Genomic DNA, 16,135 nt, shown 5'->3' on the forward strand with positions numbered 1-16,135 from the left:
GGTGGTTACCTGTGCCTCCTAGAGTGCAAAGAAAGATTATCAATAATTTTCAAAGGAAATCTGATTGACACTCAGAGAAATACACCTGCTGTGATATAGGGGTAGGGCTGGAGAATGGCACTGAGTGGATTTGCTTAGATATCTGGCATAGACGTAATAGGCCAAGTAGCTTCTTTCTGTGTGTCTGCAGATTTTAGAGTCATAAAGGCATACAGCACAGAATTAGGCCCTTCGGCCCACTATATCATTCTACATTAACCCCAGTTGTCCCCATTTGGGCCGTATTTTTCTAAAGCCTTAAGGACCTGGTACAATGTATCCCAATAAAGAGAGATTCACTTGAAGGGTCACATAAGGGCATAAGTAGCTCACTCCACAGAGCGTGATGACTAAAACCTCAGGTAGCATTGACTCGTCTAGACTTTACTTCTGCAGATCAAATAATCCATATCTGTCTAATCAGTGGTCAGTGCTACAAAATATACAGAACGTGCCCAGCCAGCTGGCTATAGGGTTTACCTGGATGACACTTGAAATCTAGTCATGAATTTTCTGGAAATCCTAGGGGAGTAACTTTGACTAAACCTCCTCCACCCTCAGTGAGACTTGATCAGCCTGCCCACTCATATTAAACCTGCTTTTGGTTTCCATTGACCATTAGGCAACATTTATAATCCCGTTAGCTTTTATCTGAGAGTGTTATGTTAAAGCTAGCTATTCCTGATGTCTGGACATTAAGATCACTGAGTCATAGAGTCATACTGTAGACACAAAGCCTAGATCGATTGGTACAAGGATATAGATGACAACACAGATACAGCGCAGAAACAGGCCCTTCAGCCCAATTCATCCATGCTAACCATGGTGCCCATCAAGCCAGTCTGAATTGCCTGCATTTGCCTCTCAAAATCTTTCTTATCCATGGGCCTGTTCAAGTGTCTTTTTAATGTTATTATTATACCTGCATCAACCACTTTCTCTGGCAGTTCATTCAATATAATCACCACCCTGTGTGTGAAGAAGTTGCCCCTCAGATCCTTTATAAAGCTTTCTCCTCTTACCATAGCCCTGTGCCCTCTAGTTTTTGACTCTGTCTCTGGGGAAAAGACCTTATGACCATGGCACCTCTATAAGGTCACCCTCATTCTCCTACATTCTAAAGAATAAAATCCTAACCTGGCCAACTTCTCCCTTTAACTCGGGCCCTTTAGTCCTGGCAACATCCTTGTAAATCTCTGCATTAAATCACAATTAAATCACAATTTTCCTATAACACAGCAGCCAAGACTGCTGCATACACAATACTCCAATTGCAGCCTCTATTCTGGCCACATCCCACCAGACCATGTAATTCATCCTTGAGGGTGGATAAAAAAAAATACTGTTCAGTAATCCAGCCCTCAGAGAGAACAGATTCTCTGTCTACTCCCCAAAGTGTTGACCTCTCCAATATCTTGTAGGCAGAGTTCAGCTCATTTAAATGGAACCTTGAAAGAATAACAGGAAATTTAAATTTTGAGTAAATTGGTACCCAGTATGACAGATGATAGGGACATGAGGATATTATTCATCACCTTGAATTAACCACCATCTACCCCCCTCTGTCCTGACATGAATAATTCCCCAGCCAGAAAAGAGTTTAGAAAGTTTCTATTGACCTGTCATGTCAGAAGCATTTTAGCGGGAGGTTTATGCAAGGAAGCTATTCCAGACATCAGGCTGGATAGAGCTTTCAGATTATGCCCTCTTGTTGTGGACTCACCCCACCATGCAAATTAAACAAATGGCAGTGGAAGTTTAAGGGAGATTCTTTAAAGGAATAATTCCAAGACATGAAAGCTGAGCTGTGACAAAATGCAAACGGAGGCTCTGGCCGTTTTCACTTGGGTGAAGTGAAAGTGAAAGTTCCCAGAAAGTGGAGCCACAGGTAGACAGAGTGATGAAAAAGATGTTTGGCATGCTGACATCCATCAGTCAGGGCACTAAGTATAGAAGTTGGGATGTCATGCTACAGTTGTACAAGACATTCATGAAGCTGTACTTGGTGTATTGTGTTCAGTTTTGGTCACCCTGCTACAGGAAAGATGCCACTAAGCTGGAAAGATTGCAGAGGGGATTTACGAGGATGTTGCAGGGACTCGAGGGACTGAGTTACAGAGAAAGGTTGAGCAGGTTGGGACTTCATTGGAACATAGGAGAACAAGGGATGACCTTATAGAGATGTATAAAATCATTTGGGGGTCTAGTTAGGGTGAATGCACACAGTCTTTTTCCCAGGGTTGGGGAATCAAAACTAGAGGGTGTAGGTTTAAGGTGAAAAGTAAAGATTTAATAGGAAGCTGAGGGGCAAATTTTTCACACAGAGGATGGTACGCATAAGAAATAAGCTGCCAGTGAAAGCGGTAGAGGCAGGTACTTAGGCAGGTACTTAGACAGGTACACTACATGGATTGGAAATGCTTAGAGGAGTATGAGCCAAACACATGTAAATGGGACTAACTGAGATGGGGACGTTGGTCTGCAGGGACCAGTTGCCCTGCGCTGTGTGGCTCCAAAGCCATTCAAGTCGGATGTGCTACTTCCGTGGTTAATGGAAGGAATGCCCTCATCAAATATAATTCACTTCAGATGCAGGTGCAGTTGCTGAGAACAAGGAGACTTGTGGATGCGGTTGCTGAGAATTAAGAGCCAGGTACGGGTGAGGTTACTGAAAGTGAAGAGTCAACCATGAGCTACCTGTAACGATGATGATTCCCAAGCAGCTACTGAGTGACTCAAAAACACAGAAGAAAATGTTGGAAACATTCAGCAGGTCAGGCAGCATCTGCTGGGAGAGAAAAAGAGTTCACAGAAGAGTTCTGATGAAGCGGCAACATTGACTCTCTTTCCCTCCATAGACACTGCCCGACATAGTGAGTGTTTCCATAATTTCCTTTTTAATTTTGAGTTATCTGACCATTTTGCTGTACAACTTTGCAGCAAGTGTGCAATAAAAAGATATGCAAGCCAAGTGCTTCTCATCCTGCAAGTTTCCTTGAGGCGCAAATCTGCATTCAATATTGGGAAGGGTTGGGGGTGGTGATTAATACCCGCGCAAAGCTCCAATTGACCTCCACTCCTTGCGTTGCATTGTGTCATCCACTGGCTGAAGGTTGCATTTTTGTGTAAACTTTCCCACTGCAGTCCTCATCCATGGAGCTTGAGATTGTGATGAATCAACTACCCCAATTGTGGGTTACCGCATTACACAGAGATTTTGGATGGAGCAGACAAGAAGGGCCAAATTGCTCGTTCTATTCAATGCTTTCCTACATTTCTGTGGTCCCTTTCTACAAGGAAGCTGGAAACTTGAGACCCTTCCTTGCTTTCCCCCATAAACTTCTTCTACAACTTAAATGTTCCCCTGTTCCCAGCATTACCTGTTACCTTCACCTCCACCAAGCAGAGGCTACATTACTTTGTGGAATCGGTCTCCACCGGTACACAAGTGCACCCAACATTTAATTCACCTTTACAGCTGCCTCCCTATTCTTGCAATGCTTGGTCGGTCATCGTGCCTGGGTCTTCTCCCTCCTGCTGGACTCTGGAGCCAACTTGTAGTGTAACAGAGATGCAGGGAGGTACACCGAGAAAGCAGAGGAAGAGTTAAGTGGAGGTGGAGAGGGAAACAGTAAATTGCAACAATGGACCATTCTTCCTGCTATAACTAGTAAAGGCATCCGTTAAACTTGCTAGACCATGGATCTGCGCCTGGAAAGTCTTCACTCTCCAGGGTGCAGGCCTGGGCAAGGTTGTATGGAAGACTGGCAGTTGCCCATGCTGCAAGTCTCCCCTCTCCATGACACCGATGTTGTCCAAGGGAAGGGCCAGGGCCGATACAGCTTGGCACCAGTGTTGTCGCAGAGCACTGTGTGGTTAAGTGCCTTGCTCAAGGACACAACACGCTGCCTCGGCTGGGGCTCGAACTCATGACCTTCAGGTCGCTAGTTGAATGCCTTAACCACTTGATCACGTGCTATAACTAGCAAATGAAATTATCCAGTTCTTTTCCTTTCTCAGATCCTCTGTAAACTCAACTTTACCAGAAATTGTAACTGCTCTTGTTATGCTTGAGTAATACCGCAAGACATTAAGGTATATACTGTATGTGATTGTTTTTCTCTTTTTAGGAAGCTTCATCACAGAAAAGCACAACAATTTGGGTATGAAAGCTTCCTGTGGACTTTCAGTTCATTTACCAATTAAACCAAGCACTTAAAGGACATTCACAACGTCCTGTATGACCAGGATTAGCTTTCAAGGATGCTTGAAAAACAGCAAATAGATTCTGTTCAAGCTGGGACTCAGAGTGAGACTTATGTTATGATGTAAAATGTGCAGTATTTTGCTAATGGAATGCAGTTACAGATTAAGCTGTGTAATGTAGTTTTTTAGGGACTGTGTCAAAATGGTTGCCCAAAGCAAATGATTGTTAAGTTCAAACTAAAGGTCACATTTAACAAAGCAGGTAGCCAACTTCAACCCCTCCTGCCAATATTTATCAAGATTTAATCCAGATGGAATTCTATTGCCACTGGGAGTGCCTGAGATTAGTTAATGAGACATAGACTGATTCATTAAAGGGCTACCGGTTTTATGGAGCGCTTGGCAAACAATAGAATTGATTTGAGTTGGAGGTGAGGAAGTTGGGGTAGAGGAGAGTAGTGTTCTTACCTGCATGGGATTAAGCTGAAATAGATGGACATCAATTTATATCACTAGTGTTGGTCCTTTCTTTTGTATGGTAGGTGTGAATGAATGGACAGTTATTGCTCGTTGCTTCTTGAATTTTTTCTTTAGTTACATTTGAGAATTCATCTGGCTCCATGCATTTTGGAACATGGTCAGACAGGCCAGGATGCCTAGTCTCTGCCAACCTATATCAGGTTACTGAGGGGGCAGCTTGGAGGGAAAATGATGCAGCATTTCTACCCCCTGCTCCCTCCGCAAAGGGGTCTGCTGGGAAGTCCACATACATATGCGTGTGTTTTGAAGTCAACGTGGGGTCAGCTGTGTTGTTCCTGATACTGTAGAGAAAGATCTGGAGGCACTTCAGACCTTTGAGCACATTGCCCCCATTCAATTAATGACAGATCTGTAGATCAACTTAAGAAATGAGGGCTGGAGTCACCAACATGTTCCTTGAGACTTAAACCTGTGCCCTCCCCCCACCTCTAGACTCCACTGCCCTGGAAAAAAAACTCTATCTATTCTATCTGTGCCTGTCATAATATTATAAACCTCTACAAGGTCACCACTCAGCCTCCTACGGTCCAATCTCTCCTTGTAAATACAACCCTCCATTCCAGTGAATCTCTCCACACTCTCTGTATAGCTTCCATATCCTTCCTGAAGTGTGATGACCAGAATTGTACACAACACTCTCAGTATGGTCTAACCACTATTTTGTAAAGCTGTATTATGACACAACCCTAAGGTCCCTGTCAGTTACTGTGAGTGTCCTACCAAAATCTGACTTCCCAAAGAGCATTATCTCACACTTGTCTGGATTAAATTCAATTTGCCACTCCTCTGTCCAACTTTCTAGCTGACCTATGTCCTGCTGTATCTTTAGACAAACTTCTTTGTGATTTATGACTCCACCAACTTTTGTGTCATCTGCAAACTTGCTAATCAGACCTCCTTCACTCTTATCCAAGTCATTATGTCAAGCCATACAGATCCCTGCAGTATATTACTAGTTACAGACTTCCAGTCAGAAAAATATCTCTCTTGGCCTCAGCTCTACTTCCTGCTTGTTTCCCATAAACCAAACATCTGTCATTCTTGGCAACACTCAAAGAACTGGATTTCTCTCCATCATTGATGCTACCCTCATTCACACCTCCTCCATTTCCCGAACATCCACGCTCACCTCATCTCCCCACTGCCTTAACAGTGATAGAATTCCTTTTGCCCTTACCTACCATCCCATGAGTCTCTACATCTAACACATGATTTTCTGCAAGTTCTGCCATCTCCAAAGGGATCCTACCACCAAACATATCTTTTCCTCCTCCACTCTGTCTGCCTTCCACAGGGATCGCTCCCTCCATGAATCCTTCATCCATTCGTCCCTCCCAATACTTTTCCCTGAAAGCAGCCTAGGTACTACACCTGCCCATTCACCACTTTCCTCACCTCCATTCAAGGCCCCCAAACAATCCTTCCAGATGAGGCAACACTTCTCCTGTGAATCTGCTGGGGTTGTCTTTTGTGCCTGGTGATCCTGATGTAGCCTCCTCTACATAGGTGAGACCTACTGTAAATTGGGGGAGCTGCTTTGTCAAGCACCTCTGCTCCATCTGCCAAAAGCAGAACTTCCCGATGGCCAAGCATTTTTATTCTGATTCCCATTCCCTTTCTGACATGTCGGTTCATGACCTCCTCTTGTGCCACGATGAGACCACCCTCAGGAAGTGGAGCACCACCTTATATTCCATCTGGGTAACCTCCAGCCTGATGAATGAATATTGATTTCTTATTCTGGTAAAAAAAAAGTTTCCCTCCCCCTCCTCGTCCCCTCTTCTTCTATTCCCCACTCTGACCTCTCACCTGCCTATCAGCTCCTCCTGGGTCCCATCTTCCTTCCTTTTCTCCTATGGTCCACTCTTCTCTCCTATCAGATCCCTTCCTCTCCAGCCCTTTACCTTTCCTACCCACCTGGCTTCACCTATCAACTTCTAGCTATCCTCCTTCCCCCCTCCCCACCTCCCCACCTTTTTATTCCAGCATCTTTGACCTTCCCTTCCAGCCCTGAAAGAGAGTCTTGGCCTGAAACGTCAACAGTTTATTCATTTCTGCTGCCTGACCTGCTGCGTTCCTCCAGCATTTTGTGTGTGTTGTTTCGGATTTCCAGTATTTGCAGAATCTCCTGCGTTTAACTTCTGTCATTCTTGTCCTTGAATATAGTCAATGGCTCCACCTCTACAGCTCTCTTGGATAAATTCCAAAGATTCCCATTGACCTGAGAAGAATTTCCTCCACACCTAAGCTCTACCTTAACTGGCTTAGCTTCAAATTCCTTAATCATCTCACCCAACAGTTCAGTTCTGAAATTTCCAGCTGACCCCAGTTCCAACACAGTGAAGTGAGTGGTTGATCCTGCCAAGAGAGAAGGTGGAAGTTGTTTCAGCTAAATACAGATTAGATAATTTTTCCTCCCACAAATAATTTTGAGTAATTTAAGTTCTGATAAGTGGAGAGTATATCAAGTTTTGAGAGAATCAGATGAACTTCGATCTCTGGTTCCCAAATCTCTCCACTAATGGATTACATTAAGAAATGTTTCCTGATGAGAACTCAGTGTAAGTTTATACCTCCTTATTCAGTACTCCCTCATCAGAGGAAAACATTTTTCTCTCAGTCAACCTTTTCACCTTGATCAGATGGTCAAGCTAATGACCAGGTACCTTGATAAGGCACCTTTCCTCAGTGTGCAGAGACAGGTCACTAGGCTGATATACCAGACTGACCATGAAGTTGTGAGTCCGCTATAGGAAGTGGCCTCAGGAGAACAGGGAGAGCACCAACAAGCTTGGAGCTTTATGCAATGTTAAGGCAACCTAAAGCACAAAGGGGAGGGGTGGAATTGTAAACTGAAAGGTCATATTTATCCGTCAATGCTTAGCTATGACAATGAATTTAAAGTATCTTCAGTTCTACCAGTCATTAATTGTGTCTGATTTACCAATGTGATTTCATTAGAAATTCATGTCTGTTAATAAACAATCATGTGACAAAGGGTTTGGTGGATATCTCTGTTTAATTGAATTTACAAATGGTAGCCACCAATTGGATGGCAGGTACTAATTGCACTGCCTTTCTTTAATTGGCACCATTACCATCTAAAGTATGCAGGCTACCTTCTGCTGACAAGAGACCCGCTGCCACTTATGGGTGTGAGGTCTGGACGAGGGTCAGTGCAAGAGTCTGGAAACATGGCCGCAAAAGTTCAAATAAACAAGGCCCAAAAAATAGAGCCAAAATCAGATACAATTACATGCACACATTACATGCACACCAAATGGTCTCCTTCCCAGCAGTGCTCAGAGAATTAGTCAATGTTGTCCGTGGGGCAAATGTGTTTGGTCAGTCCTGGGACATCTGTGTTTTGCAACTGGGGTTCCACAGGCAGGTCCCAAGGCACTGGCCCCATATTCTTTGGGATCTCCCCTAATCCACTGATCTCTCCCAATCCCAGATTGGCCCTAACACTCAGGCCACCTTCCCATAATTCCCCAGATTTTTCAAAACAACAGATACCTGGTACCCTCAAGTCTGCCAATGGAGTCCCTGATCTCCAATTCCAGCCTGACCTCTTACTAGCTTGGCAACCACTCCACCTGTCTCTGGGCTGCAGTTCAATCTAGGGTCATCGGCCGTCTCTACCCTGGCAGAGTTGGCCAGGGAACAGGTGGGCACATTCTTACTTGCAAATAAATGTCCAATGCCAGACCAGTGGCACCAAGGTGTTGAGGCACAAGATCCAATGAAGTCTTCAACAGAAGGGCAAAGGGCATCGAGCATGGATTGCTGGCCTGGCACAAAGACCTTGCATCCCTGGTATATGGCAGTCTGTGCATTGACTCCATCAGCTCACAAGCATTGGACACAATCTCTCCTCAATAACCTGTTCATGAACACTTCTGCCTCCTTGTCTAGCTGTAAACCAGGGCTCAAAGGTCAAAATGCCAAGGCAATGTAGGCAGCCATTCACCCTGCTGGACTTCAGAATTCCAGCCATTCACTAGACACCAGCACTCTCTTCCGCCTCATCCTGTGCTTTGCACTGAGTTCATGGACATAAGAGGACATGTGATATGTAATTAGCTTCCTTCAATGGCTTATCCAACCAATGGATGGCTCCTTCATCACCTTCCATTAGTAGCTAATCAATGACTGCCTATTGCAATCAGACAAAATACATGACAAGTTACAATACAAGTCACAGGTCAATTAGAGGCTTTTTTTTAACGAAGACCGATCAAAGGGGCCCTGTTGGTAGAGACTAAGATTAGCACATGTCCATATCTGTGGATGACACAGTTCTTTATTGGATTCTGGTCTACCCTCTACACACACTCCTAATATCCTCATAGAAGTTGCTCTTCTACAATATATCGGCTGCTCTTATCAGTTTGGTCGCCATTACATTGCTATGCGCAAATTGGCTGTTGCATTTTTTGCACCACAAGGGTGACGGTGGGAGTGGATGGGGCAGTTGGGGGGGGGGGGTATTGACAATAAGCTGAAACCCTTGGCTGAAAGTGAGTAAGGAACCAACTCAGCACTGGGATGCAGAGTGTGAGTAGAGGTGAATTAGTGAGGTGATCCTGCCAAGTCATAAAGGTCACACCCAAGATCTGGTGGATGGCTCAGGTCGCCATGGTATGGAAAGGATGTTGTTATTGCAAGGGTGTGGAATAGATGGAATGGGGGATCAGAATCAGGCTTATCGTCACTGACATATGTCGTGAAATTTGTTGTTTTGGGGCAGCAGTACAGTGCAGGCATAAAAATCACCATAAATTACAATAAATAAATATTAAGTATTAAAAGAGGAATAGTTCATGGGTTCATCGACCACCCAGAAATCTGATGGCGGAGGGGAAGAAGCTGTCCCTAAAACATTGAGTGGGGGTCTTCAGGCTCCCTGACGGTTTTGGTAGTAATGAGAAGAGGGCATGTTCCAGGTGGTGAGGGTCCTTCATGATGGATGTGGCCTTCTTGAGGCACTACCACGTGATGATGTCCTTGATGGAGATGGCTGAGTTTGATGATGAGGATCATTTACTGTATGTAGTTTGGCAATTTTCCTTTGTAGAAAAGGGCATGGTTGGGAAGAGATTTCTAGCCGAAAATACCATATTTATGTACGCAATGCAAGTGCCCTGCCGTGAAAAAGATTTTGTAGAAGAAAACTAGTTATTTTCATGAATTGCATAATTTTCCTTCTGGGTGCAGTGTCAACCTGCAGCTCAGTGGAACCCTGTAGCACACACAGTATGCCTGGATACTGCTTTTATGATTCATGCACTCACTCACCTGTCCTGTTGACGCTACAGGCTCCTTGTGTTGAAGCAGGCCTTCCCAGCACCCATGAGGACTTGGTCATCACTTAAAGAGGAGCAGCCTGAGCAGGTCCCAGTCTGTCGAGCGCAGGGAACTGCTGCATGTTGGTCTACTTGAACTTAGAAATGTACCTAGGAATGCAGCTGACTCTTCCTTGGTCCTCCAACACAACATCCCAGCACCAGGTTGACCTATCCCCCAAGCATCTCCTCTCCAAGTAACAGAGTGCACCTCTAAACTCTTCCTGTTCATGTGCCTGTCCGAATGTCTCTCTCGTGTTGTTATTGTACCCACCTCTGGTCCCTTAAGGTTGTTATTACCAGGGGTGGTAGTTGGGATAAGCTCCCACACCTATTAATTGCCCCATTTGGCATGAATCTCAGGTTGCCTCTGACAACCAAGTTCATCTACTGTGGCTTAGCTACTAAGCTCAGTGGAACCATTTCTACTGACAGTGGGGCAAAGGTGGGCTTGGGCAGATGGGGCTCGTCAGCCATGGTTGGCAGCTCACCTAGGAGAAGTAGAACTCTGATCTCAAACCTCTGCTGCCTTGATGCTGCACCCACTCATGGGGAAGGCTTCGGGAGTAAACCCTGAGGAAAAAATCTGGAGTCCCTAAGGCAGTCCTACATTGAATTCAATGCTGACAGGCAACTCCTGCGATGCTGCTGGTACCAAACGGTATCAGTCCCTGCCGTTCCTTTGGGTTCCTCAGATGCGTAGAGAGGGGGAGCTTGTTACATGGGCAACAGCTTGCTCTCATGTTGTACAGCCCAGACTTGCGTATCTAGACAGCCAGAACGCAACATCCATGGTCAACTCTGACCAACGGAGACCCTCCTCCTCCTCACTCTTCTCAACTTGTTCTGAGGTTGAAGCATCTACCTTAGCCCAGGAATTAATAACTGCTGAATAGTTATGCCCTGTATACTGTACTTGGGGTAATCTAAGTAGGAAGAGTCTAGCAGGGGTAGTGAACCTTTGGCACACATATCCAAGATGGCATGTGCAAAAACTTTTTTTGGCACACCTCATGCAGTGCTACCCCTCAATTCTTTAAACCCCACTCATAATAAAAATATACATAATGATGTTCTTTACTGCCAAATGAAGCCGTAAATTATTTTTTACAACCCAAGAACAGTGAGATGTTTTCATAGAAAACATCTCATGTGGTTTGGTGCCAGCTGGACGGTTGCGAGAACGGGTTGGGTGATACATTTTAGTATCCTCACAGACAATGAATACACATAAATAAGCAACAGGACTCATTCTTTTTCCTTAAACAATGTCCCAAATTATTCTTACTAATTCATCATAATCTCTGCTGAAAATCATGATGGCACACAAGGGAATTCTTTAGATTATTGCCAATTTGGGTACATGTTCTCAAAAAGGTACGTCACCCTTGCACTAGTGCAATCAGTAGTACGATTCATTACGTCTGTCCTTCTTGGGTTGGTGTAGAACTGGCTCACCAGCAGGGGGAGTCTGTTGGAGAAATATGGCTGTGTGTAGGTGAACAGCACATCTCTCCCTCTCTGTTATTGCACTGAAGGTTATTACATGTTCTGAGGTGGCTGATGTGGGAGACGTGGGCTCTTCTGCACATGGGGCAGGGGGGTGTTCCTCACGGATGGGGGAGGGGGGGCGGGTGGTGCTGGTTTCATTCAGTTTGAGAAGTAGTGCACTCCTGCCAGTTACACAGGGTCACTCTGTAGAGACCAGACACCTTCCCATCCTGTTGACTTTTTGAGTGGATTTGCTTTTGGAAGATTGTGGGGTGGCTACAAGCCTTATCATTTCTTATCATTTGGGAGTGTCTTAAGTTTTTCTTCCCTTTCATTAGGACATTTTCTAAGGGGGAAAAGAATGTAAATAAAAAGAATGTGTATAAAACTTGGTTATGTATGAGTTAATGTTAAGCTAACCTACTAATAATGGAGTTCCTCTATCATTAAATTCCTCCATTAGATTGTTGCTCCAGATTCCACCATCTGTAATCTCTGTAACCTGCACTAATAATGGTAATTATGAATGCAATCTATCTAGCACTGTCCCATGACCACGCTTTTGTCTCATATTCACTTGTATGCTATTAACATGTCTATTAAAGCCCATTATCCAGTGTGGCTTAATGTTGCACCCAACAACAGTTACAAGGGTGTAGTCTCCAAGTGAGTGATTGACGAAATCAGTCCTGACGAAGAGTCTCGGTCCGAAATGTCGACTGTACCTCTTCCTGGCCTGTTGCGTTCACCAGCATTTTTTGTGTGTGTTGAGTGATTGATGTAGTTTTTTTAAAATAATTTTTCATTGATTTTAAGTTGGCTGCACCCTGAAATATAAACATGCCTAAGATTAAATACCTGTGGTTCTCCTCACCACCGTACTGAAGCTTTTTACCTAGAGTAAATATTCATTCTCCAGCTTTGGAAGTGTCAGGAGCCTTTGCCAGGGCTCTGACTCACTTCGCAGTTGCCATCGATGATGTCATTGAGACCAAGCTGAAAATAGACTTCTCGCAAAATACTCCTCGATCACTGTTCTTGGTGTTTGAACAGCTGCCTTGTAGTCCCGGTGGACACAGAAGGTCACAGGGAAACCCTGACTGCACCCTGCTCGCTCTCCTCTTCCCTCCTTTATCCCGTAATTACCTCCCCCTGTTCTAGGTTGCCTTCCCCAAGCCCCGAGCTCCCTTCCCTCCAAGGTATAATACAATTGAAGAGACCAAAATAATGTGCAGGCTGCCCCACTACTCGGACGTGGTGGAGTGGAGCTCCCTCCCCAACTGCTCTGTGGGAGCAACACACACAAAATGCTGGGGGAGCTCAGAAGGTCAGGCAGCATCTATGGAAGTTAATAAGCAGTCGACGTTTCGGGCTGAGACCCTTCTGCGGGAGTACTTTCACCCGAAGGACTGCATGGGTTCAAGGAGGCTGCTCACTACCACCTTCTCAAGGGGCAGTTAGGAATGGGTAATGAATGCTGGCCCTTTTGGCGATAACCAGGTCCCCAAAGCTAAACTGGCAAGACAATTTCCATCCACCACTGACAGAAAGATGGTTGTTACCCTGGTGACAGCTACCAAGCCGGACAATACAGAAACAGGCCCTTCAGCCCATCATGTCCATGTTGGCCATCAAGTACCCATCTACGCCAATCCCATTGCCCAGCACTTGGTCCGTAGCCCTCTCTGCCTTGGTGATTCAAGTGCTCATCTTGATAGTTAGAAATGGAAATATAGAAATATAGAAAACCTACAGCACAATACAGGCCCGTCGGCCCACAAAGCTGTGCTGAACATGTCCTTTCCTGAGAAATTACCTAGGGTTACCCATAGCCCTCTATTTTTCTGAGCTCAATATACCTGTCCAGGAGTCTCGTAAAAGACCCTATCATTTCCACCTCCACCACCGCTGCCAGCAGCCCATTCCACGCACTCACCACTCTCTGCGTATAAAACTTACCCCTGATATCTCCTCTGTACCTACTTAAAACTATGCCCTCTCATGCTAGCCATTTCAGCCCTATGAAAAAGCCTCTGACTATCCACACAATCAATGCCTCTCATTATCTTGTACACCTCTATCAGGTCACCTCTCATCCTCAGCCGCTCCAAGGAGAAAAGGCCGAGTTCACTCAACCTATTCTCATAAGGCATGTTCCCCAATCCAGGCAACATCCTTGTTAATCTCCTCTTCACCCTTTCTATGGCTTCCACATCCTTCCCATAGTGAGGTGACCAGAACTGAGCACAGTACTCCAAGTGGGGTCTGACCAGGATCCTATATAGCTGCAACATTATCTCTCGGCTCCTAAACTCAATCCCACGATTGATGAAGGCCAATGCACTGTATGCCTTCTTAACCATAGAGTCAACCTGCGCAGTGGCTTTGAGTGTCCTATGGACTCGGACCCCAAGATCTCTCTGATCCTCCACACTGCCAAGAGTCTTACCATTAATACTATATTTTGTCATCATATTTGACCTACCAAAATGAACCACCTCACACTTATCGGGGTTGAACTCCATCTGCCACTTCTCAACCCAGTTTTGCATCCTATCAATGTCCCACTGTAACCTCTGACAGACCTCCACACTATCCACAACACCTCCAATCTTTGTGCCATCAGCAAATTTACAAACCCAGCCCTCCATTTCTTCTTCCAGGTCATTTATAAGAATCACAAAGAGTAGGGGTCCCAGAACAGATCCATGAGGCACACCACTGGTGACCGACCTCCATGCAGAATATGACCCGTCTACAACCACACTTTGCCTTCTGTGTGCAAGCCAGTTCTGGATCCACAAAGCAATGTCCCCTTGGATCCCATGTCTCCTTACTTTCTCAATAAGCCTTGCATAGGATACCTTGCTGAAATCCATATACGAGGGGTGATTGATAAGTTCATGGCCTAAGGTAGAAGGAGTCAATTTTAGAAAACCTAGCACATTTATTTTTCAACATAGTCCCCTCCTACATGTACACACTTAGTCCAGCAGTCATGGAGCATACAGATCCCTTCTTTGTAGAAGTGGTCCACAGCAGGGGTGATTGATAAGTTTGTGGCCTGAGGTGGAAGGAGACTGTTATTAACTTCAAACTTTCTGCATAATCACTCAAAGAGTTGAACTGCACATGCACGCAACGAGAGCATCTTGGACTCATTTCCTTCTCCCTTAGGCCACAGACTTATCAATCACCCCTGCTGTGGACCACTTCTACAAAGAAGGGATCCGTATGCTCCACAACCGCTGGACTAAGTGTGTACATGTAGGAGGGAACTATGTTGAAAAATAAACGTGCTAGGTTTTCTAAAATTGACTCTTTCTACCTTAGGCCACGAACTTATCAATCACCCCTCGTACACTACATCTACTGTTCGACCTTCATCATGTGTTTAGTCACATCCTCAAAAAATTCAATCAGGCTTGTAAGACACGACCTGCCTTTGACAAAGCCAGGCTGACTATTCCTAATCATATTATGCCTCTCCAAATGTTCATAAATCCTGCCTCTCAGGATCTTCTCCATCAACTTACCAACCACTGAAGTAAGACTCACTGGTCTATAATTTCCTGGGCTATCTCTACTCCCTTTCTTGAATAATGGAACAACATCCGTAGCCCTCCAATCCTCCAGAACCTCTCCCATCCCCATTGATGCAAAGATCATTGCTAGAGGCTCAGCAATCTCCTCTCTCACCTCCCACATTAGCCTAGGGTATATCTCGTCCTGTCCTGGTGATTTAAGCAACTTGATGCTTTCCAAAAGCTCCAGCACATCCTCTTTCTTAATATATACATGCTCAAGCTTTTCAGTCCACTGTAGTCATCCCTACAATCGCCAAGATCCTTTTTCGTAGTGAATATTGAAGCAAAGTATTCATTAAGTATCTCTGCTGTCTCCTCTGGTTCTATACACACTTTTCCACTGTCACACTTGATTGGTCCTATTCTCTCACGTCTTATCCTCTTGCTCTTCACATACTTGTAGAATGCCTTGGGGTTTTTCTTAATCCTGTCCGCCAAGTTCTTCTCATGGCCCCTTCTGACTCTCCTAATTTCTTTCTTAAGCTCCTTCCTGCTAGCTTTATAATCTTCTAGATCTCTATCATTACCTAGTGCTTTGAACCTTTTGTAAGCTCTTCTTTTCTTCTTGACTAGATTTACAACAGCCTTTGTACACCACGGTTCCTGTATCCTACCATCCTTTCCCTGTCTCATTGGAACGTACTTACTCAGAACCCCAGGCAAATATCCCCTGAACATTTGCCACATTCCTTCCGTACACTTCCCTGAGAACATCTGTTCCCAATTTATGCTTCCAAGTTCCTGCCTGATAGCCTCATATTTCCTCTTACTCCAATTAAATGCTTTCCTAACTTATCTGTTCCTATTCCTCTCCAATGCTGTGGTAAAGGAGATAGAATTGTGATCACTATCTGCAAAATGTTCTCACACGGAGAGATCTGACACCTGACCAGGTTCATTTCCCAATACCAGATCAAGTACAGC

The 16,135-nt window shown here is 44.8% G+C and overlaps 1 protein-coding gene across 4 annotated transcripts in view; it reads left to right on the forward strand.

Moving 5' to 3' along the window:
• The window catches only part of slc26a10 (solute carrier family 26 member 10), an 87,235-nt gene extending 79,535 nt beyond the window's left edge, over nt 1-7,700 (forward strand). For 2 of the 4 annotated variants that reach the window (XM_072248673.1, XM_072248674.1), the window contains one exon: nt 4,170-7,700. In XM_072248673.1, the coding sequence (XP_072104774.1) occupies nt 4,170-4,208 (39 nt within the window). In that variant the 3' untranslated portion in view covers nt 4,209-7,700. Of the gene's footprint in view, nt 1-2,628; nt 2,911-4,169 lie in introns of those variants that run through there. The other 2 variants (XM_072248676.1, XM_072248675.1) reach the window with 2 other exon arrangements.
• Nucleotides 7,701-16,135: the final 8,435 nt, after the last annotated feature.

This window comes from Mobula birostris, chromosome X (genome assembly GCF_030028105.1).
Source record: "Mobula birostris isolate sMobBir1 chromosome X, sMobBir1.hap1, whole genome shotgun sequence".
In the NCBI taxonomy this organism is placed as follows: domain Eukaryota; kingdom Metazoa; phylum Chordata; class Chondrichthyes; order Myliobatiformes; family Myliobatidae; genus Mobula; species Mobula birostris.